Genomic DNA, 23,854 nt, shown 5'->3' on the forward strand with positions numbered 1-23,854 from the left:
TTAATTTCTTTTTCTGGCACGAGATCAATAATCGCGTCATTGTTAATTCACATGGCAAAATCAGATATTTGGAATCGAAGCTGCCCAAAGGACAGCGGAATTGAAAACCCACCGAGATTCACCAGAAGTCTTAACCTCCTCCAAGGTTACCGGTCCAATTTTCTTGACACCCGTGTAGAATATAAAATGGCTTTCCTTTAAGAAGATTCCGATAAATAAATCCATTCATATTGATAATAATAAGGAACCCATTCCTCCAAAATGTTTCAAAAAGTATGTCTTGTACATCATAGAGGTAAACTTTAGTTTATTTACAGGAACTCAATCTCATTCATTAGGTAGAAATGTGAACGTGAATGTTAAGAAAAAAAATTTTTGAACACTTTAGTAGACACAATTTCAAGATGGCAGGGCGGCCCGGTAGCCCAGTGGTTAGCACGTCGGCTTCACAGTGCAGAGGTACTGGGTTCGATTCCAGCTCCGGCCTCCCTGTGTGGAGTTTGCATGTTCTCCCCGGGCCTGCGTGGGCTTTCTCCGGGTGCTCCGGTTTCCTCCCACATTCCAAAAATATGCCTGGCAGGCTGATTGAACACTCTAAATTGTCCCTCGGTGTGAGTGTGAGTGCAAATGGTTGTTCGTTTCTGTGTGCCCTGCGATTGGCTGGCAACCGATTCAGCACCCCCCGCGACCCTAGTGAGGATCAAGCGGCAAGGAAGATGAATGAATGAATGAATTTCAAGATGGCTGCTGCTGCTGAGCAGTACCTGGCTTTTTCTTCTTAAGCCCGGTCCTACAACATTCATTCATTCATCTTCCGAGCGGCTTGATCCTCACTAGGGTCACGGGGGGTGCTGGAGCCCATCCCAGCTGTCTTCGGGCAGTAGGCGGGGGACACCCTGAATCGGTTGCCAGCCAATCGCAGGGCACACATAGACGAACAACCATCCGCACTCACACTCACACCTAGGGACAATTTTAGAGTGTTCAATCAGCCTGCCACGCATGTTTTTGGAATGTGGGAGGAAACCGGAGCACCCGGAGAAAACCCACGCAGGCCCGGGGAGAACATGCAAACTCCACACAGGGAGGCCGGAGCTGGAATCGAACCCGGTACCTCTGCACTGTGAAGCCCACGTGCAAACCACTGGACTACCAGGCCGCCCCCTACAACAACAGACATTTATCATCTGCCTCACGACGCTGGCGACCTCCCAACCACATACAATATCTTGCTTTCCCTCACAGTGAAGTAATAATACAATATCAGAAACAGATGTACTTTCTTATCCTAACTCTCAAACAACAACAAAGAATATTCATTAGCTTCCAATTAGGAGACCTCAGCATGACACCAGGCTACAAAGACATTCGCTACTACAGAATAGCTTTTTGGTCTTACAGTTCAGGAAACGATGAAATTTTCTCGGAAAATAGCCAGTCCGGAGAACCCACAATTACATGTCAGGCTTTGTCTTACATCCGCATTATTATTTTTATTATTTTATTACTATTTTTTTTTAATCCAAGACCGTTATGCAGTAGAACGAGGAGGCAGTGTTGCAGATGATCCTGTCCACACGCCAACAAATTAATAATTAACTTTAGCCACTGAATGACCGCAAATATTTCCACACACAACAGAGGAGTAGAGTCGGTTGGATTTCCGTGACAAGTACGGACATTTTTTTGCACGCATTAAAATCGTGTTTCGTCAGCGAGAATGATTTTTTTGTGTTTTGTACATGTTGGTCAAAGAATGAAGTGAATCCTCTTGTCCTTTCCCCATCTCAACACCTTTCAATCGCAGGACTGACGCACAGAGACGAGCAAATATATTCACCTTGACTTGCCCGGACGTACTAGCTTGTACTTTAACGTAGCTACATGCTGGGCGACCAGGCTGTAATCATTTTTGTGGACTCAATTGTCGAGACAAAAAAATAAAATAATAAATCCCACGGGCTGATGAAGGACTGGTTAGCATGTCCACCTCACAGTGCAGAGGTGCAGGGTTCGATTACGGCTTCGGCCTCCATGTGTGGAGTTTGCATGTTCTCCCCAGGCCTGCGTGGGTTTTCTCCGGGTACTGCGGTAGCCTCCCACATTCCAAAAACATGCGTGGCAGGCTGATTGGACGCTCTAAATTGTTCCTAGGTGTGAGTGTGAGCGCAGATGATTGTTCATCTCTGCGAGTGGCTGGCAACAGGTTCAGGGTATCCCCTGATGACTGCCCGAGGATGGCTGGGATCGGCTCCAGCACCCTCCCCCCCCCCCTGCGAACCTTGTGAAGATAAAGCAGTGGTGTACGATGAAATAATTCTGGTTTGGTGGACTGATACGATACATCAAATCTTTGGGCTCACACCTGTTTGTAACGATAAATACCTTTAAGGACGGACAAAGACACTTCAAAGTAAAGCGTTGTGTGAACGAGGCAGGCGACGTTGTCGAGGTGCCAATTACAGCATTGGAATTATGATTCATTAAAAAAAAAATCTGATTACTTTTACTATTTTCTTCCACTACAAGAAAAAGCATTTCCATTTTTCACCCGACCCCCCCCCCCCCATCTCCACCCACAGAGAGCCGACAAGCACATAAAGTAATACACACACAGAGGACACAATTCCAAAATCAACATTGTTTCGGAAGCAGCGAAAGCAGTTCTTTTGAACAAAAACAACCAAACATCTTTTTTATTCCAATACATGAATGAGGCCAAACGTGTTCTAATTATGATTCTGATGCAATTCTGCGCTGTCAACTTGCATCTGTTCATTGGCAGCAAAAGCTTACATCATCATTCACTTTGTGTTCATTTGGATTTCGCTGGAATTGTTTTGACTTCCTGTCTCACTTGGAATTATTCATCTTAACTCCAGTCATGTTGCTAATCAGGGAGGGGGTAGGGGGGGCGCAAATGTGCCGTGCGACCTCTTACTCCATCACGCCATTGAAAACATCCAGTAACGTTTCTTGGCCAAATATTTGTTTGGGTGTTTTGTTTTTTTTTTAACCCGTTCATGGTGTATGTTGTTTGACTCTGATATACCAGTTTAAGCGCCGGCGGAACAATCAAAATCTAAAAACCCTCACCAGCGTATGCAGTATTAGCGGCACACAATGATGAATTAAACATCAACGTTATCGAGGGGAAAATTATGTAGATGGAAGTGAATGCGGTGAATAAGTAGAGCAGAAATAGAGGAGTCATGAAAAGGATCTTCCATCGTGTGTTTTCGAGGATGAAATGGCATCAAAGGCAAGGAGAGAGCTCCTCCTCCACCGCTTTGTTCAGAGTCGACTCGGTTTTGTGTTGGAATGACTGAAAGTTAACATGCTGCGATACAATAACCACTACAGTGAAACTCCTCTACGACGAAACCAACATGGGCGAAAAGACCCCCTAGTGTGAAAAAAAAATCATCATGCATTAAAACCATTCCTACTTTTCTGCTCCCCCTACAACGAAAAATCACCCTTTTTTCTCTGCCCTTGCCTCGCAATGAGATTCACTACAACGAAAACAAGCCTTCAACAAAAGTCTAATCCGACCTCAGCCTATAGCGACTCCTACTTCTTAGCTCGGAAACGGCAACAGCAAACACCACAGTGGCTTACACATGCGCAGTAGTACAGGAAGTATTTGTGGCAATAAAAACGGACCTTTGCAGAAGAAGGAGTGCAGAAAAGAAAAACTTTAACGCTTGAAGACAGGATAAAAGTAATAATGAAAGATGGAGGAAGCAAAGTAAAAGAGATTATACAAGAAATTGATGGAAGTGAAAGTGAATGCTGATCGTAAATGTTGCAATTTCTTCCCCTTTTATTTCTTCCTACGATGGCTATATAAAGTGTCAAAAACGTATATGCTCATTCTTATGCACTATTGAAATAAAAATAAAGAGTACACACACGCGCGTGCGTGTGTGTGTGTTTACATCTGAGATAAAATTTGCTCTAGTGAAAAGTCCCCTGTTGTGAAAAATTTCTTGCTGCAAACATGATTTTGTTGTTGAGGAGTTTGACTGTAGTCACAATTTCTTTCTTTCTCGGGCATTTTAGCGATGAAACATAGCGCCTGGCCGCCTTCAGCTTGTTTTCGTGACGTTGACTAATGCCTCTGCAATTACCCTTGGCCACCGTTTGTCTTATCTCAGATGTATCCCAGCAAAGTCCAGAAGGATGACGTCTGCCTGAGGCTGATTGGAATGCCTCCCGATTTAGCCTCCTGCTCTTCTGTCTTAAATGACAGATCAGCCAAACAAGGCCATTAACTCGATTTAAATTTCAAGAGCAGCAGACTCACTCACATCACACGTGGAGTCGGTCGGTTTAAAGTTTTCCAGAAAATAATTCATCAGTTCTTGAACGCTTACACTTGAGGCCATTTTTATTTGCTGGACAGTATCATAAAATAATAATTTTCATCTTCACGCCAAGGCGGCCCGGTAGTCCAGTGGTTAGCACGTCGGCTTCACAGTGCAGAGGTACCGGGTTCGATTCTAGCTCCGGCCTCCCTGTGTGGAGTTTGCATGTTCTCCCCGGGCCTGCGTGGGTTTTCTCCGGGTGCTCCGGTTTCCTCCCACATTCCAAAAACATGCGTGGCAGGCTGATTGAACACTCAAAATTGTCCCTAGGTGTGAGAGTGAGTGCGAATGGTTGTTCGTTTCTGTGTGCCCTGCGATTGGCTAGCAACCGATTCAGGGTGTCCCCCGCCTACTGCCCGAAGACAGCTGGGATAGGCTCCAACACCCCCGCGACCCTAGTGAGGATCAAGCGGCTCGGAAGATGAATGAATGAATGAATCTTCACGGCATTTGTCAGTACTTCGGTTCTCATCTAGCAGTCGGTCTGGAAGTATGCGGGAGGGTTGAGTAAGTACGGCGAGCTGTGGTTACCATGGAGACATGCAAATCTTCAGAGTGACGCAACATAACTCTTGAAAAACACTACCGGCATCACTAGAAAGGAACATTTTTGAGTAAGGCCACATTCAGGACAACCTTATATCATTTATCAACGTTGATGAGTACTTCTGTCTTTGGCGATTGAGACAAATAACGTTCGGAAATCACCTGGTTGGCCAGGCCCAGCATAATTCACGTCACTCTAAAGTGAAAATGAATCCAGCATGACTTCTGACGTCAGTTTAGTCCTGTGGCATTATAAGATAAGATAAGATAAGATAAGATATCCTTTATTTTTCCCACATATTGATGAGATCACTCAAGTGTTGTCATAAGTAATTTACTCATTGATCAGTTCCAGCAAAAAGTCAACAAGACGGCAAAAATGAACTCATGCCAAAGCTGTCCGGGACTCGTTCAACTGACAAAATGTGCATTCAGACACGTAGCCCGCTTCTTGTGAAAGTGGGTCAGGTAGATCTGCCCTAAAAAAAAATAAAAAATGCTTGAATCTCATCACAAAGCATGGAATGATATCATGGCTTTGTACATTCAAGAAAAGCATTTTTCCACAATCTAAAGCAGTTGGACTGGGGCGACAGATATGCCTCGCGCAAATGCGTGTACGACAGTCGAACCTCATTACAATGTACCTCGAGGGGGATAAAGAATCTGTCGCTTATAAGAGTAGTTATAAAATGGCCGCCAACTATGACATCAAACACAGTATGAACGTTTATAGCTGTAAAGTCATGAACGTGTAATATAGTGTCAATATGTCAATTACAAATATGTGAATAAGAAGAAAAGAATGATTTGATAAGACATGAAACAAACTCAAGCATTCCCACTTTGTCTCTGAAAACATTCAGCCAGCAAATGTTATCCGCCAGAGGCAAGCGCCAGCGCCGCAGACGAAGCCAACTGTCGTCAATTTACGTCGTCTCTGCTGCGCTTCATCCCTTTTCAGCCTTCACAGACAGCAAGATTTGCTTCCGTTTACCAGACATGTTTTCAGAGCATGTCGTACAACAATGTACGAGTCGATCGGTAGCATTGCCTAGCAAAGGACAGGAATCCCGCGCGGTACGTGTTCGTAAGCAAGGTCGCAGCGGCAATTAGCTTCCCGCGGTTTGTTGTAACAAAGGCCTTTTCATAATTCTGTGAGAAAAATCCGGTTGTTGAAATGACGTTTACTTGATCAAGATTGTTCTTTGTCGGCATAATCGGCAAATGGAAAATGAATGACGCAACTTTTCAGACACCTCTCCAGAATGAATCGTACTTACGTGAAGCTAGCATTGGCTACCTCAACCAATCCCCCCATCAGTAATATCTCGCCTAGAACGGACAGGAATCCCGCGCGGTACATGTTCGTAAGCAAGGTCGCAGCGGCAATTAGCTTCCCGCGGTTTGTTGTAACGAAGGCCTTTTCATAATTCTGTGAGAAAAATCCGGTTGTTGAAATGACGTTTACTTGATCAAGATTGTTCTTTGTCGGCATAATCGGCAAATGGAAAATGAATGACGCAACTTTTCAGACGCCTCTCCAGAATGAATCGTACCTACGTGAAGCTAGCATTGGCTACCTCAACCAATCCCCCCATCAGTAATATCTCTCCTAGAACGGACAGGAATCCCGCGCGGTACATGTTCGTAAGCAAGGCCGCAGCGGCAATTAGCTTCCCGCGGTTTGTTGTAACGAAGGCCTTTTCATAATTCTGTGAGAAAAATCCGGTTGTTGAAATGAAGTTTACTTGATCAAGATTGTTCTTTGTCGGCATAATCGGCAAATGGAAAATGAATGACGCAACTTTTCAGACCCCTCTCCAGAATGAATCGTACCTACGTGAAGCTAGCATTGGCTACCTCAACCAATCCCCCCATCAGTAATATCTCTCCTAGAACGGACAGGAATCCCGCGCGGTACGTGTTCGTAAGCAAGGTTGCAGCGGCAATTAGCTTCCCGCGGTTTGTTGTAAAACGAAGGCCTTTTCATAATTCTGTGAGAAAAATCCGGTTGTTGAAATGAAGTTTACTTGATCAAGATTGTTCTTTGTCGGCATAATCGGCAAATGGAAAATGAATGACGCAACTTTTCAGACACCTCTCCAGAATGAATCGTACTTACGTGAAGCTAGCATTGGCTACCTCAACCAATCCCCCATCAGTAATATCTCTCCTTCTAGAACGGTGGTGATATGATATCTATGTATTCGAAAAGACGAAATATCTTTTTTTTTTATCAAACTCTTCTTCATCCGTGCAATGCAAAGGACGATGCCGCAAAGTCGTCCATGAATCTAAATACTTGTTTTTGCTTAGCGTTGTCCACATACTTATTTCTCGGCGACTGGATTTATCACCCCGCAGTAAATCTCCTCATCGGACCGGATGATACAACGTAATAAAATGTTTCCATTTAAGCTTGAGGTGCTGTATGGTTAGTGGGTCTATGCTTGCTTTTATGACTTTACCTCAACATCTACTTTGGATTGCTTATCGGCCCTCGCTTGGTGTGCCTCGGTTATCATGTTCTCATATCCTGACGCCTAACGTGCTTGTTCAAGACAAATTATGATAGACTCTCTTTTATCTTAGGCTATATGAGGACGGTGTTGCGATACTGCCTCGGCATCAAGACACACCTCGTTCTTAATATGTACTACATAGAATACGGTTTTCAAATGCTGGATGAAACTTTTAGAAAGGCAAAGTCGACTTTTCTCGGCTGATTTGGATAAATTGACATCCCCTGGCTAAGATGTGGACCCCCCGAGTTGAAGTAAATGATGAAGCAGAGGAGATATTGCGATGGATAGCAAGTGATGGGTGTATTGATCGCGGCCCCAAACTCATCTCGCCATTCCAAGAAAGTGTCCAATGGATCCAATAACCAGTGGACGAGGCCCGTAATTCCTCGGGTGGCTAATGACAACTCTACCGTATTATATACTGTCGAGCCATAAGGCAGGCCGATAGCCTTTGTCACCAGCATGACGTATCCATCCATCCCTCCATTTTCCGATCGGCTTATCCTCAGTGTCGCGGTGGGGGTTGCTGGAGACTATCCCAGACTGCTTCAGGCACTAGGCGGGGGACACCCTGAACCGGTTGCCAATCGCAGGGCATACAGAGGCAAACAACCAGCCGCGCTTATGCACTATTTAGAGTGTTCAATCAGTATGCCATGCATGTTGCAACAGATCACGGGAACAACATCGGACATCTCAGTCCAGAAATGTGCAGTGCTGGGAACAGCGAGGATACTGCGCAGAACCCTCAAGCTTCCTGGCCTCTGGTAGAGGACCCGATTTATTTTTTATTATATATATATTCATTCATTCATTCATTCATCTTCCGAGCCGCTTGTTCCTCACTAGGGTGCTGGAGCCTATCCCAGCTGTCTTTGGGCAGTAGGCGGGGGACACCCTGAATCGGTTGCCAGCCAATCACAGGGCACACAGACGAACAACCATCCACGCTCACACCTAGGGACAATTTAGAGTCTTCAATCAGCCTGCCACGCATGTTTTTGGAATGTGGGAGGAAACCGGAGCACCCGGAGAAAACCCACGCAGGCCCGGCGAGAACATGCAAACTCCACACAGGGAGGCCGGAGCTGGAATCGAACCCGGTACCTCTGCACTGTGAAGCCGATGTGCTAACCACTGGACCACCGGGCCGCCCTCCTTCGTATCTTGAAATTTCTTTTGTAAGAAGCGATATTTTTTTCCGTTGAGATGTTTCTTAACTTGAACATTTCGTATGTGAAGAGACATTCGTAAGAAGAAAGTTGACATTTATTTTGTGACACTGCTTCGCTAATTCCAATTGGTTTTGTGTTACAAGCGTGGTCACGGAACAAATGACACTCGTATCTCAAAGGGACCGCTCGAAATAGAAAAAAAAAAAGCTCCCTTACCTCCGTTACCTCTTTTACATTTCACCATGTCACTCAACTGTCGTATGCGTCATAGTCCATGTGGCCGGCCTCCTCTCCCCTTGCCCTCCCTCGGTTTCATAAGAGGCTTTCTGTGTCAGTGAATTCCGTTTGCTTCCAGTCCACACACTAATCCCAGGAGTGCAGCCTTGTTTTATGCATGTCCTCTCCCATTCACAATGCCCATAAATGGTCTCTTGGTGAGGAGAATTGGGCCATGCTGCTGCATGTCACTCACATGGGAAGCGCCGGCGCAGCTGAATGGAACGGATGGTCTGCTGTGAGTCTCGACAGATGTGGCTTTTTATGCACTCCTGAACCTGTTGAAATGAAATAAATCGGATTGTTCGGGAATAGGACGGCAAGTGTCGGTAATTTGTGGGAACTTGCTTTCTTGAAATATTAAGTGATGTGAGTTCACAATCCGCCCGGTAGTCCAGTGGTTAGCACGTGGGCTTCACAGTGCAGAGGTACCGGGTTCGATTCCAGCTCCGGCCTCCCTGTGTGGAGTTTGCATGTTCTCCCCAGGCCTGCGTGGGTTTTCTCCGGGTGCTCCGGTTTCCTCCCACATTCCAAAAATGTGCATGGCAGGCTGATTGAACACTCTAAATTGTCCCTAGGTGTGAGTGTGAGCGCGAATGGTTGTTCGTCTCTGTGTGCCCTGCGATTGGCTGGCAACCGATTCAGGGTGTCCCCCGCCTGCTGCCCGAAGACAGCTGGGATAGGCTCCAGCACCCCCCGCGACCCTAGTGAGGATCAAGCGGCTCGGAAGATGAATGAATGAATGAATAAATAAAATGTATTGTTATTATTATTATTATTATTAGCTGCTATCTTGTCCTAGCTGTGTGTTTAATTTAATGCACGTTTGCATGTTTGCACTGAGGAGGATTCAGAGGAAGAAATTTCATCTATGCTGCATGTCAGACATAAAGCATATTTGACAATCAAGATGACCTTGACCTTGATATTTCCCCATTGTGGGACAAATAAATGATATTGTATCTTATCTTATCTTATATTATCTTATCTTATCTTATCTTATAGAAATGTCGCTCTGGCATCGTGGTCCCAAATAACTATGTTGAACCAAGGGGAGCAGATTCATTTAGTCAAACCACAATCATGTCTAAGGAGGGGGGCCAGGGGGGGTCGGGGGGGGGGGGGTTGCTGTGGCCTAGTAGCATTTAAAAGCTAGCAATTACAAAATTTGTGATTGGGTGTCAGTTGTGTATTTTCGCTATTGGCATCAGAGCTCAGTCATTTGGTTTCCTGGTACTGTATACTATATATTTGATTGCCATCCATCGTTCCAACCATCCATCCATCCATCCATCTTTTCCCGCTTATCTGGGGTCAGGTCGCGGGTGCAGCAGTTTTAGCAGGGAAGCCCAGACTTCCCTATCCCCAGCCACTTCCTCTAGCTCTTCCCAGGGGTTCCCGAGCCGTTCCCAATGAGCTGCCAAAAACAAACAAACAAACAACAACAAAGGACGGAACACATATTACTGCTACTTGGAAAGTATATCCACATCGTACACAATGTCGTGACACACACCGGATCATCTTGAGCAAGCTCTCCCCAACTGAGAAAATTGCTCACTTTGCTGACACTCCTGATCGGAAGACTGGCTGTGTTGGGAATTATTCCCTTATCCACTTATAACGTGCCCCATTTCGTTAATTTCCTATTTTCTAAATCTGTTTGAATGTGTAGTAAGTACATGTTATCCCCGTGGTTCCCCACCTTTTGAAACCAAGTACCATCCCAAAAAATAATTGGCTCTCCATGTACCGTGATAATGACCAACATTAAAATGCAGGGAGGTCCACATATTTCTCAAACGCAAGGCAAAGGCAGTGTTGATAAAGTTGCGATATTCGAAAGATTTTTTTTTCTCCAAAAATGAAGTCCAAATTTTACGCGAAAAACGACACACTCAAATGACATAAAGTGATGCTATTATGATGATAAAAAGAAGCTAATTATGATAGTTTTATTTCAATTTTCTTTATGTTAGAATTTTTAGAGACTTAAGACCTAATCTTGCAACGAATATGACAAAAATAAATAAAACAGAAAAAAATCTAAATTAAGCAACAATAAAGATTATTTTACATGAAAACCATTAACCATTTTTGAAAATATAAGATTGTTTTTTTTATACTGGAAGAAATGTATCATTCTATAAGCAAGGAAGCAACAATCGCTAGACATGACGACATGAATTTGAGCTATCTACCAATGATATGATGCTACCGTAGTGCAAATGAATTTGTAATAGTTCTTTCGGTATCTCTGAAGTGAAGAAAAATGTTTTTTTGTTTCAAATATGGCTACTGGAAAGGTCACGGTGTTGGCTTGATCAGTGGTGTGCAATTACATGCTCGGTGGGCAAAAATATGGTGACACTTGGCTCCACCTACAGCAAGCAAAATAACTCAGGCCATCCCCTGAATTACATCTTGGCATCACTTTTGAAGAAGATTTGGGGTGTGTCGCTTCGAGGTCATTATGAGCGGACCTGAGGGAGGGCTTCGGCAGCCATATGAATTTTTCCGCCATCCACACTCAAGCTCGCCTCTGATTCAGGAGCGTGATCCTGTGCCTACTGAGTTGAAAGCATACTGTATGCTTCTATTGGCTCCATCTGTCATGTTATCATTGAATGCAAGTGAATAATAGTTAGCGGCCCGATAGTCCAGTGGTTAGCACGTTGGCTTCACAGTACAGAGGTACCGGGTTCGATTCCAGCTTCGGCCTCCCTGTGTGGAGTTTACATGTTCTCCCTGGGCCTGCGTGGGTTTTCTCCGGGTGCTCCGGTTTCCTCCCACATTCCAAAAACATGTGTGGCAAGCTGATTGAACACTCTAAATTGTCCCTAGGTGTGAGTGTGAGCGTGGATGATTGTTCGTCTCTGTGTGCCCTGCGATTGGCTGGCAACCGATTCAGGGTGTCCGCCGCCTACTGCCCGAAGGCAGCTGGGATAGGCTTCAGCACCCCCCGCAACCCTAGTGAGGATCAAGCGGTTCGGAAGATGAATGACTGAATGAATGAATAATAGTGGAGGAGACTGGACTGTCTCAGAATTGTTTATTTATTCCTTTGTTGTGTGTTCACCCCCCCCCCCCCCCCGCCCCCCTACCCCCCATTTCATTTATTTTGTGATTACATCGCTTGATTTTCTGTTTTGGTGCATTATGTTCGCTTTTCTTAGTGTCTTTGAGGCAATCGTTAATTTACCTTTTTTCGGAGGCGGTCTTTGAACGCCTCGCGAGCTGAACGGAAGAGCTGTCGAGAGAGATGCGGCAGGTTTTGTTGAGACTGTTAAAAGCATTAATAAAGCATACGTTAAAAAAACGTACGGACGTTGTATCGGTCTGTCGTGGTGAAGAAGGAGCTGAGCCAAAGGGCGAAGCTCTCAATTTACCGGTCCATCTACGTCCCAACCCTCACCTATGGTCACGAGCTATGGGTCGTGACCAAAAGAACGAGATCCCGGATACAAGCGGCTGAAATGAGTTTTCTCCGCAGGGTGTCCGGGCTCTCCCTTAGAGATAAGGTGAGAAGCTCGGTCATCCGGGAGGGGCTCCGAGTCGAGCCGCTTCTCCTCCACATCGAGAGGAGCCAGATGAGGTGGCTTGGGTATCTGATTCGGATGCCTCCTGAGCGCCTCCCTGGTGAGGTGTTCCGGGCATGTCCCACCGGGAGGAGACCCCGAGGAAGACCCAGGACACGCTGGAGAGACGTCACCCAGCTTGCCTGGGAACGACTCGGGATCCCCCGGGGAGAGCTGGAAGAAGTAGCTAGGGAGAGGGAAAAAAAAAAGCTGTTTTTTTTTCTGCTAAAGCTGTTGCCCCCGCGACCCGGCCCAGGATAAGCGGTAGATGATGGATGGATGGATGGACGTAAAAAAAAAAAACACACCCCACAGCTCTCCATTTTTAGGAGCTGTAACAATAATAAAATTATTAATATGAATAATAATCCTTGTTTAGATAAGATCCAGTGGTCGCTTATGAAATGGTTCTATCTCAACGATTTGCTAACCGTCCCGGGCAGTGCGTAATGTAATGTCTAGACGGCGTTATTGGCCGTCTCGTACCAAAAGTATGCATTCCTTGAATAAATCTGGCATCATAGCGACAAAACAATGGTCGTGTACCTCACAGATGTCTGTCGCGCGACCGTAAATGAACACATATCAAGCAGTGTCAGAAATGGACGCACGTGTTGATGATCCGACAATAGCTGAGAGTGAACCAACTAGAGGACGCCATGAAATGACGGGAATAAAACCACATCCAATCCCAAATCCTCCTAAATCCTAATCCACTATCACCAGCGCCAAATACAAAGGAGATGGAGGACAAATGAAGTCGGAACATTTCTAGGGGACCTGATGCTAGCTTTTCCAATGTGAATTTGCATTAATAAGATGATTTACCTGAAATTCTTTTTGGCGCATTGGCTCGCTCAAATTGCCCCTTTTCTCCAGCCGCACACATGTGTATTCATCCTTTTATTTCTTCTCTTTCCACTTAACCTAAATATCACCATGGCAACATTTCGCTCCCAGCAGGTGAGCGTGAAATCAACTTCATCAACACCCGAAGATTTGATGTATCTTCTAACACAGTGTGAATATTCACTTAGTTGATGATTTGGCCATTTCCCTTATCGTAAAAGACTGCTAACATCAAACGGCATCGAACAGGCTTCGGGAGATAGCCTGCCCCAAATAGCCCCTTCTCCACCAAAACAAAATTGGTGCTTGTTCTGCGTCAGGGCCAGTGCTGTGCTTAATTGGTGTGCTTGTTTGTTTTTCCCACCGGCAAAGAGCCAAGTAGGAGCTACGTCATTACGTCATCGTCCAGATGTCACTGCTACCCAAGAGTGCCTGCACTATTAATAACAGTAATAATAATAATTATAAGAATGCGCTGTTAGCATCTGCTAGCTAGGCAACTTCATATAGCATCGATTATACTTGCATGTAGTTTCATTCATTCATTCATTCATTCATTCATCTTCCTAACCGCTTGATCCTCACTAGGGTCGTGGGGGGTGCTGGAGCCTATCCCAGCTGTCTCCGGGCAGTAGGCGGGGGACACCCTGAATCGGTTGCCAGCCAATCACAGGGCACACAGAGACGAACAACCATCCACGCTCACACTCACACCTAGGGACAATTTAGAGTGTCCAATCAGCCTGCCACGCATATTTTTGGAATGTGGGAGGAAACCGGAGCACCCGGAGAAAACCCACGCAGGCCCGGGGAGAACATGCAAACTCCACACAGGGAGGCCGGAGCTGGAACAGGACCAAAAGAGAATCTCAACTCAGCATCAACAAGGGCCGATACCGGCATCAGATCCCTTGATGCCTTTTTGTCAGTTTAATGGGAGGAGCCTTTTGCTCCGTGAGCACCTGCTTGATTCCACCTAAACTATATGAACTTACCCAGCTATGCATATGCTTGTACTCACTTGAAATCTATACATTGCTTGATGCAATTGCAAAAAAATAAATAAAGAGTTGGTGGATTTGATGGAGCAGATGGGCAGGGAATGTGACTGCAGGGCAGCTGGCAGGGCACAGTTGTGACAGCCGGTGTTCCTTTCAGCTGGTGGTGACCCAAAGCAAACCAGACAAGTCATCGCAATTGTCAATTTGAATGTAAAAAAAACCCACAACAACCTCGTGATTCATTCCCCCCCCCCCCCCCAAAAAAATTGAGATGTATTTGGGGCGGCCAGGTAGTCCAGTGGTTAGCACGTCGGCTTCACAGTGCAGAGGTACCGGGTTTGATTCCAGCTCCGGCCTCCCTGTGTGGAGTTTGCATGTTCTCCCCGGGCCTGTGTGGGTTTTCTCCGGGTGCTACGGTTTCCTCCCGCATTCCAAAAATATGCATAGGAGGCTGATTGGACACTCTAAATTGTCCCTAGGTGTGAGTGTGAGTGCGAATGGTTGTCTGTTTCTGTGTGCCCTGCGATTGGCTGGCAACCGATTCAGGGTGTCCCCCGCCTACTGCCCAAAGACGGCTGGGATAGGCTCCAGGACCCCCGCGACCCTAGTGAGGATCAAGCGGTACGGAAGATGAATGAATGAATGAAATGTATTTGTTCTTACTGAAAGCAGTCATAAAAAGCCATGTACAGGGTGACCCAAAATCATTTCTACCAACCGATGATGGAATTGCTCTGTTTGGTACGCAATTTATTTTGATAACAATTCAGTCCTGAAAATGTGAGCTCTTTAGTCCATTTGGTCTAAATTTATTTGACTTTTGGTGGTGGACCACATTGCACAGGCCCTGTAGAGCAATCTTTTTTGGGGGGGCGGATGGGGGTGGGCTTTGGGCATAATTGAGCTAAGATCTGCATGGGTAGTTGTGCTTTTATTGACTCTCTTAAATATTCTCAGCCTGTTAACAACGAGCCTGGCTTTGAAGTACTGCTCTGCGCAGAAAACTTGAAGCATTTCTCCTGTTTTCTTAGTAAACGATCCTTCAGACTGTGAAGGGGAAATCATTTCTGCCCAACGTGCGTAATAAATGGACGAGAGAATCAGCACAATTTAGCATCATCATTTCGATTCCAAACGGTGACTAGCAAATAAAGTGCCCTGGGTACATGTTTCGACACATTGTTAAGCCATTTATTTTTGAATTCTTTTGGCTCGAGTTGTTTGCCTGAGCATTCTGTTAATTCATTTTACCGATGCCTCTGTCAACAATTTTGCTGCAAGAGCCAATGCAGAGCCTGGTGCCTTATTTGGAAACTCTACCAACTTCTTTTGGGTTTCCTTCTTCAGATGTCTCTTTCACTCAACTTGCTTTGCACATATTTGACGTGCCATCTGCCAGAAATAGACTGGCCTCTTCACCTTTAGCCGCGCATAGCAGAGTTACTCCTGGATCACCCTCAGACAGGTGGAGCACGAAGAAGTGAGATGTGAAAGTCATTATTCCCGCATACCTGACCAACAGAGAGCCAGACATCCAAAGTCCTGGAGCCACACTTGGACCTTAATCTTTACGATTTACAAGATTCCCTTTCAGTTAGATTAGGTTTAAAATGACTGTTTTCCCCCCCACAATTAGTTGCAACATGAAAAGTGAACCAAAAAAAATGATGTCATTCGCTAGGTAGTTTGTCATTGCAACGAATGACATTGTCATTGATTAAATATTATGTGGCGGCCCGGTAGTCCAGTGGTTAGCACGTCGGCTTCACAGTGCAGAGGTACCGGGTTCGATTCCAGCTCCGGCCTCCCTGTGTGGAGTTTGCATGTTCTCCCCGGGCCTGCGCGGGTTTTCTCCGGGTGCTCCGGTTTCCTCCCACATTCCAAAAACATGCGTGACAGGCTGATTGAACACTCTAAATTGTCCCTAGGTGTGAGTGCGAGTGCGAATGGTTGTTCGTTTCTGTGTGCTCTGCGATTGGCTGGCAACCGATTCAGGGTGTCCCCCTCCTACTGCCCGGAGACAGCTGGGATAGGCTCCAGCACCCCCCGCGACCCAAGTGAGGATCAAGCGGCTCGGAAGATGAATGAATGAATGAATAAAAATACTGTAGTGGACGTAACAACAAACGAATCACTGAAGAATTAGCAAAGAGAAACTCAACCAAAAAAAATGCTAGCACATTCGCCAATGTATGCGACGTGCACAGAAAATCCGAAAATCCATCGCGGCAGCCAATCCGGCTTCGGGTGGTTATTATGTCACACATAGCGTCCCGTACGCTAGCGGGATTTGTGACCGCATTTGAGAGCGCAATGGGGAAGGAGATCATTGTAGCCGGCTGCGGACACCCCGAGCTGTACTATTCGGCCAGAGAGGGGTACCGTGACAAAAATAAACGTGAGCTGGCTTGCTGTACGTATTTCATTATTATCATCATTGTTTTGTGCCCGTTGAACTGTCCCAAGGCTAGCATTAGCCGGAGCTACATTAAGGAACCACTTTGTCCTCCGTGACTCTTTGTAAAATGGGTGGTGCAACTGCGATCATTTAGCAAGCACAGCGCCTCCACTTCTTCGGTGTGTGCGAATCTAGTCCCTGCGTCAAACGCTCGCGAAAAAAAAAATTGGCGGAACGATCGCGGCCAATTTGCCGTGCGCGTAGCACAAGATCACACCCAAGCCGTCATATTGCTGAGTGCAATCATGGCCGACGTTTTCGTTCGTTCATTCTGGTGTCCATGCATGCTACAAGTTTTGCATTACCGTATTGGAAATAAGACTGAAAGAGTGGGGGTCGTCTTATATTCAGGGTCTAGACATTATACCCATTCAGGACGCTAGATGGCGCCAGATATCATTGAAGCGAATGCTGAACTTGACTCCCAAAGTGAACCCCTGTCATAAAGAATAAAAATAAAAATAGCGGTAGCACGAAGAAAAATAAAAAAATGCTGTAAGAAAGAAAAGAGAACAAAATAATAGAAGAGATAACAGAAAATGGAGAAACATAGTGACAATCTGTGGGTCGAAGATCGGCAGCTGAGGAGAAGTTATGAATGATGTAATTTTCATTCATTCATTCATCTTCCTAACCGCTTGATCCTCACGAGGGTCGCGGGGGGTGCTGGAGCCTATCCCAGCCGTCTCCGGGCAGTAGGCGGGGGACACCCTGAATTGGTTGCCAGCCAATCGCAGGGCACACAGAGACGAACAACCATCCACGCTCACACTCACACCTAGGGACAATTTAGAGCGTCCAATCAGCCTGCCATGCATATTTTTGGAATGTGGGAGGAAACCGGAGCACCCGGAAAAAACCCACGCAGGCCCGGGGAGAACATGCAAACTCCACACAGGGAGGCCGGAGCTGGAATCGAACCTGGTACCTCTGTACTGTGAAGCCGACGTGCTAACCACTGGACTACCATTTCAAAAACCAGGAGCCATTCATTTACCAATGAGATTGCACTTTAGATTTGAATGAGGCAAAATAACATGCTTTTTCTCTCAAATATATTGTTATAATCATTTGTTTTAGATGTACTGTAATTATTTTCTGTATAAAAATGAATTTGATGTTCAAAAAGTCTTTTTTCAAACTTGAGTCTTGAAAAAGAGGGGGTCGTCTTATAATCAGGGCCGTCTTATATTCGGGCCAACGTGGGCTCTGGTGGGAAATCTTTGATACATTAAATGTGTAGACTCCTCCCCATCCGTCCAAAATAAATAAGTAAATAAATAAATGTTCATCTAGTTGGCCAATCAATGTGCTTTCATCTTCAATCAAATTATTAGTCTCACGTCTGATGTGCAGACTCAATAAACTCACTGCATCAGTTTTATTGGTACGCCAGGAACGCGGCCACTGAGAAAGGTTTTGAGCAGATTTTGCTGAATGCCTCCCCTTAAGGTGGATGCCTGGGGGCTCCCTGTCTTCTTCGTCATCATCATCATTACTCACGTTTAAGTCGTCCTCCTGAAAAATTGCCAGAGGATAAAATCTGACATTTCCCTTAACATACGTGATCCATTAGAACCGACCTCTTTCCTGCGAGGCCACTCTTGTGAAAGCATTATTTTTCCTTTGCCCTACTCGACACTGGCATTTCTACTCAGCAAAATCGGATCCTTCCACGTAGCTTATATTTGTCAGTGAAACATTAACGATGCTTCTCTCAATGGTTATATTAGGAGGAACACGTGGTATTTAGTTATTTTTTTCTCAGTGTGCTGGCAAAATAGTTTACCGATATTTTACATTTGGGGATTATTGAACCCTATGGACGTCATGTGGCATCACAAGTTGTTGTCACACATAATATTATGTGTCCATCCATCCATCCATCCATCATCTACCGCTTATCCGGGGCCGGGTCGCGGGGGAAACAGCTTTAGCAGGGAAGCCCAGACTTCCCTCTCCCTAGCTACTTCTTCCAGCTCTCCCCGGGGGATCCCGAGACGTTCCCAGGCCAGCTGGGTGACATAGTCTCTCCAGCGTGTCCTGGGTCTTCCTCGGGGTCTCCTCCCGGTGGGACATGACCGGAACACCTCACCGGGGAGGCGCTCAGGAGGCATCCTAATCAGATGCCCAAGCCACCTCATCTGGCTCCTCTCGATGTGGAGGAGAAGCGGCTCGACTCTGAGCCCCTCCCGGATGACTGAGCTTCTCACCTTATCTCTAAGGGAGAGCCCGGACATCCTGCGGAGAAAACTCATTTCAGCCGCTTGTATCCAGGATCTCGTTCTTTCGGTCACGACCCATAGCTCGTGACCATAGATGAGGGTTGGAACGTAGATCGACCGGTAAATTGAGAGCTTCGCCCTTTGGCTCAGCTCCTTCTTCACCACGACAGACCGATACAACGTCCGCAAATAGTTTACCGATATTTTACATTTGGGGATTATTGAACCCTATGGACGTCATGTGGCATCACAAGATGTTGTCACACATAAAATTATGTGTGTCACTACCAAATACCAATGCTTAAGCAATTCAACCCTTTCGGGGACAACGGTTACGACAGTGGACAGCTTATCATGGTGTCTGAAGTCTCCCAAGATTTGTTGGCATTTGGCGCAATGAATGATGCATACAGCGATTTGTGAGCCATCCAGCTCATAATTGCAGTCAAACAATCATGCGGTGCACTTATCTCATCTATTGTGTTGAAAAATAAATTTGGAGGTCATCTGTATACAAGTGGTATGAGATACATAAGAATTTTCTGAGGGAGCATGTAGAGCAGAAAAGGGATGGGCCTTAAGATTGACCCTGGAAGAACACCTCAGCAAAGGGGGGAAATATTCTTACTTACAGGCGCCAATAACCACCAAAAAATGTGTACTTGACGGATTGGTTAGTTATAATCCTACGTTTCCCTCTTGCCATAACAGGTAAGCTTCACAAATCCAACCCTGTTTTTTTAAGTGCTTTGTTACAGCTACCGCTGTTGTGAAAGTGCTATATAAATCAGGATGTATTATATTGTGGGGCGGCCCGGTAGTCCAGTGGTTAGCACGCCGGCTTCACAGTGCAGAGGTACCGGGTTCGATTCCAGCTCCGGCCTCCCTGTGTGGAGTTTGCATGTTCTCCCCGGCCCTGCGTGGGTTTTCTCTGGGTGCTCCGGTTTCCTCCCACATTCCAAAAAAACATGCGTGGCAGGCTGATTGAACACTCTAAATTGTCCCTAGGTGTGAGTGTGAGCGTGTATGGTTGTTCGTCTATGTGTGCCCTGCGATTGGCTGGCAACCGATTCACGGTGTCCCCCGCCTACTGCCCGGAGACGGCTGGGATGGGCTCCAGCACCCCCCGCGACCCTAGTGAGGATCAAGCGGTACGGAAGATGAATGAATGAATGAATGTATCAGGTTACAGGGTGCATTGAAAGGGTTCATATTCTAAATCGAAAGCCCAACTGATCTTGCCTCAAGACAAAATTCACTCAACTGGTTGTAGCTCCGATTTTTATTTACTAGGCTATTGAAGAACCAATTAACTACGGAGCGAAAACAAACACACCTTAGCATCAGTCCCTACATTATGAAATGGTTTCTCACATCAATGTGCTCTCATGAGAAATTAAAAAAATAGACCTAATTTTCCTCTAAAGGGAAAAAAAGGGAAAAAAAAAACAACAGCCAGGTATTTGAAATGCTTTGAGGCTCCGGCTAAAATGTGGTTAAATTGGCATAACAACTGAACTTTATCTGAAGATAATTGCCTGTATGAATGTTGCAAGATTCCTGCCGATCTTGAGTGCGGCTATCACAATCAACCAAGCGCAAGATTACCCTTCAGACGAATTGCAACTAATCCATCTTAATCCGGCACGGCAGCTGTGCGACTGTGGCCCCCCACCTTGCCGGTTGCCATCCAACAAGCTCCAGCTCTCATGCTGCTCTAATGAACATTAGACGTAGTTTGTTTCCTCACTCCGCTGACTCACGCCGCCTGGAGATATGCGTGATTTCATAGACTAATACCGCTTATGATTTTATGTGATTAAACAGAATTCCTAAAACCTGCCAGTGAGAAGTGTGGCGCTCCTCGCAGCCTGCCAGCCGCTAATGGGCTCTCAGTGACCGTCGCCAGTGAGCTGAACGCTAACGTTCATGACTGGCTCGTTGTGCATGTCAAGGTCATGGGCTGTGGTGTTTTGTTTCTCTCTAAACTGTCCCGGGACTGTGTGTGAGAGAGATTATGAAGGGCCACGCAATGCGGCTAAAAGCGGTTAAAAGCTCTTAAATCCTATGAAATGAATCGAGTAATTTATGCTTTTTAAATTGGTCAAACTATCCGATTTATCTGCCAAAACCATTGACGGGAATTGGCGATCTCAGTGGAATTATGCTCGTGAGTTTAGCATGTAGCACAAAGATTGGAATGGGTGTTTGAACACAGTTGATAGGTTTCCTGTGACATCACGCTCCTCCATTTTGGAGGTCAACGCATTGATTTGTCCCGTGCATTTTGAGCGATTGGATTGAGTGAGTGAATCCCGCCGGTCCCGACTGACAACAAATACTGATCACCGGATCTAAAACCATCTCAACGAGAGTAAGGTCGGTAAGAAAAAATGAATTAAAAATATTTTTTAAAATATACATCAAATAAAATGACTGACACTGTGGTGCTTTGCGATAGAATCTAGTTTTTTTGAGAAACGAGCTATCGTTCAGCCGATATTTTAATTATAATTTTTGGGGTTTTGTTTTGTATTAGGCGGCCCGGTAGTCCAGTGGTTAGCACGTCGGCTTCACAGTGCAGAGGTACCGGGTTCGATTCCAGCTCCGGCCTCCCTGTGTGGAGTTTGCATGTTCTCCCCGGGCCTGCGTGGGTTTTCTCCGGGTGCTCCGGTTTCCTCCCACATTCCAAAAATATGCATGGCAGGCTGATTGAACACTCTAAATTGTCCCTAGGTGTGAGTGTGAGCGTGGATGGTTGTTCGTCTCTGTGTGCCCTGCGATTGGCTGGCAACCGATTCAGGGTGTCCCCCGCCTACTGCCCGGAGACGGCTGGGATGGGCTCCAGCACCCCCCTAGTGAGGATCAAGCGGTACGGAAGATGAATGAATGAATGAATGTTTTGTATTAGTTTTGACTTGCAAGCAAAGTGGCAAGCGCTGTGTCGTGGCAGTGAACTCAACTCAACTTACTTCACAACAAGCAGCAGTTTGGCGGATAGCAAACAAGTCTTCAAAAAAAGAGCATTTAAGCTTTTCAACGTCACTCCAAGCTAGTTGTCATTTCCTGTCAAAGTAAACCTCAAGCAAGGAATTCCATGGATATTTCAAGCAACCACATGACCCCCGACGCGCCCCTAGCTTCCTGCTAGCACTTCATCAACACTGTAAATAGTGTATATTTAAATGCAAATGGTGCGGCAACACATATAGACTGACAAGATAACATTAGTCGCGGGCATAGATTTATCCTCTGCAAACTAATATGACTGCAGTTTAAAGAATCTCGAACAGTAGTTGTGAAAACTTGATTCGGTTGTCGGCATGACTGCCATTGCACTGCCCCCTGGTGGTCAGGTCATGCACACCAGAAGAAGCCGCAATGAATTTTGTTAGATGCACTTTTTAATTCTCTACTATTTGTGGTATTACTACATGTTTTTATAAAGTAAAATATGAGAGAGTGCTGTTTTTTTAAGAGGATGAAACTGACTAATGGCAATTTCCATTCATTCCATTGAAGATGGACGGTAGACTGCTCTGAGTTAAGAGCTTGGTTGCGGAACAAATTTGACTCATCTCTCAGGGCACCACGGTTGAACGTATTCTGACGAATCTCAAATGTGAGATCGGAGAAGACAAATATGCACAATGTGCCAAGAAAGCAGTGACGCCGTGTGCAGAATAATTATTTGAGGTGCCGTCAGAAGCTCACGACTTGAGTTTTTGTAGGCAGTGAATTAGAACTGTGCAAATTACTGCCATAAGCGGTGCGCAATAATCAATCATAATTTTGCTGACAACCGCACCATAGACGATCTGGGAGAGGGATGATATTGTTTGATTGCTGTAGGAAGGATCGCACGTGCGCGCTTGAGTCATTTGCGTTAAGACAGTTCATCATTTTCCAAGATCCTTTAGGACAGGGTCTGGTCCTCGCAACACAGATGGCACTGACTCCACTTAAAGTCCTTTTAGGAATTCATTGAAAAGTCAATGAAAATGTGAAAATGAATTTATGGACATGTTTGGATGGGTTCATCCAAAAATAACTGGTTGGCATCTCCATTTAAATCACTGGTGTTTTAAATTTGAAGGGCCACACCTGGAAAAGTCAAGGGGGCCAAGGGCTCCATCCGTCGAGTTAGACAAATGTGCACCTGTTGCCGAGCAAGCGTTCGAAAGCCTCATTCATGCGTCAACGTTATACTCCTGAATAATCCCATCATCGTGCCTCTTCGGTGCTTGACTGCCTTCTTGTGTTTTTTTTTTTTCCCCCCTAGCCCCGAAGCGTTTGGAATCATATGTGCCGAAACACAGAGTGGGGAGAAGAGACCTCTCCCTTCTTTGCTTGCCGCCGCTGTTAGTCTTAATCGTCCGAGGCAAGCTTGTCGCTGGTGAAGTATTTAAGTCCACGCTGCCCACATCCCCCCGGCGCTGCTGTAAGTCTACAGCTCTGACAGTCGACTCACTCAGCTGGGAAGCGCATGGCCACGTCCTCCTTCCTCCATCCGTTCCCCAGTCAGCAAAATTGGTAAGGTGTTTTTAGACAAAAAAACGACCATGTATAGGAAAGTGTTTTTAGCCGAAAAAAAACCGACCATGTATAGTAAGGCATTTTTAGTCGAAAAAAACGACCATGTACCGTAAGGTGTTTTTAGCCGGAAAAAAAACGACCATGTATAGTAAGGTGTTTTTAGCCGAAAAAAAATGACCATGTATAGTAAGGCATTTTTGGACGAAATTTTTAGCCGAAAAAAACGACCATGTATAGTAAGGCGTTTTTGGACGAAAAAAACGACCGTGTATAGTAAGGCATTTTTGGACGAAATTTTTAGACGAAAAAAAC

At 45.6% G+C, this 23,854-nt stretch overlaps 1 protein-coding gene across 1 annotated transcript in view; it reads left to right on the top strand.

The window, feature by feature from the left end:
* pudp (pseudouridine 5'-phosphatase) overlaps positions 1-23,499 on the top strand; it is a 51,548-nt gene extending 28,049 nt beyond the window's left edge. The window contains exon 4 of the mRNA XM_052059319.1: positions 23,289-23,499. Coding sequence (XP_051915279.1) covers positions 23,289-23,372 — 84 coding nt within the window. The 3' untranslated portion in view covers positions 23,373-23,499. The remainder of the gene's footprint in view (positions 1-23,288) is intronic.
* The last annotated feature ends 355 nt before the right edge of the window (positions 23,500-23,854 follow it).

This window comes from Hippocampus zosterae, chromosome 2 (assembly GCF_025434085.1).
Source record: "Hippocampus zosterae strain Florida chromosome 2, ASM2543408v3, whole genome shotgun sequence".
Taxonomy (NCBI): domain Eukaryota; kingdom Metazoa; phylum Chordata; class Actinopteri; order Syngnathiformes; family Syngnathidae; genus Hippocampus; species Hippocampus zosterae.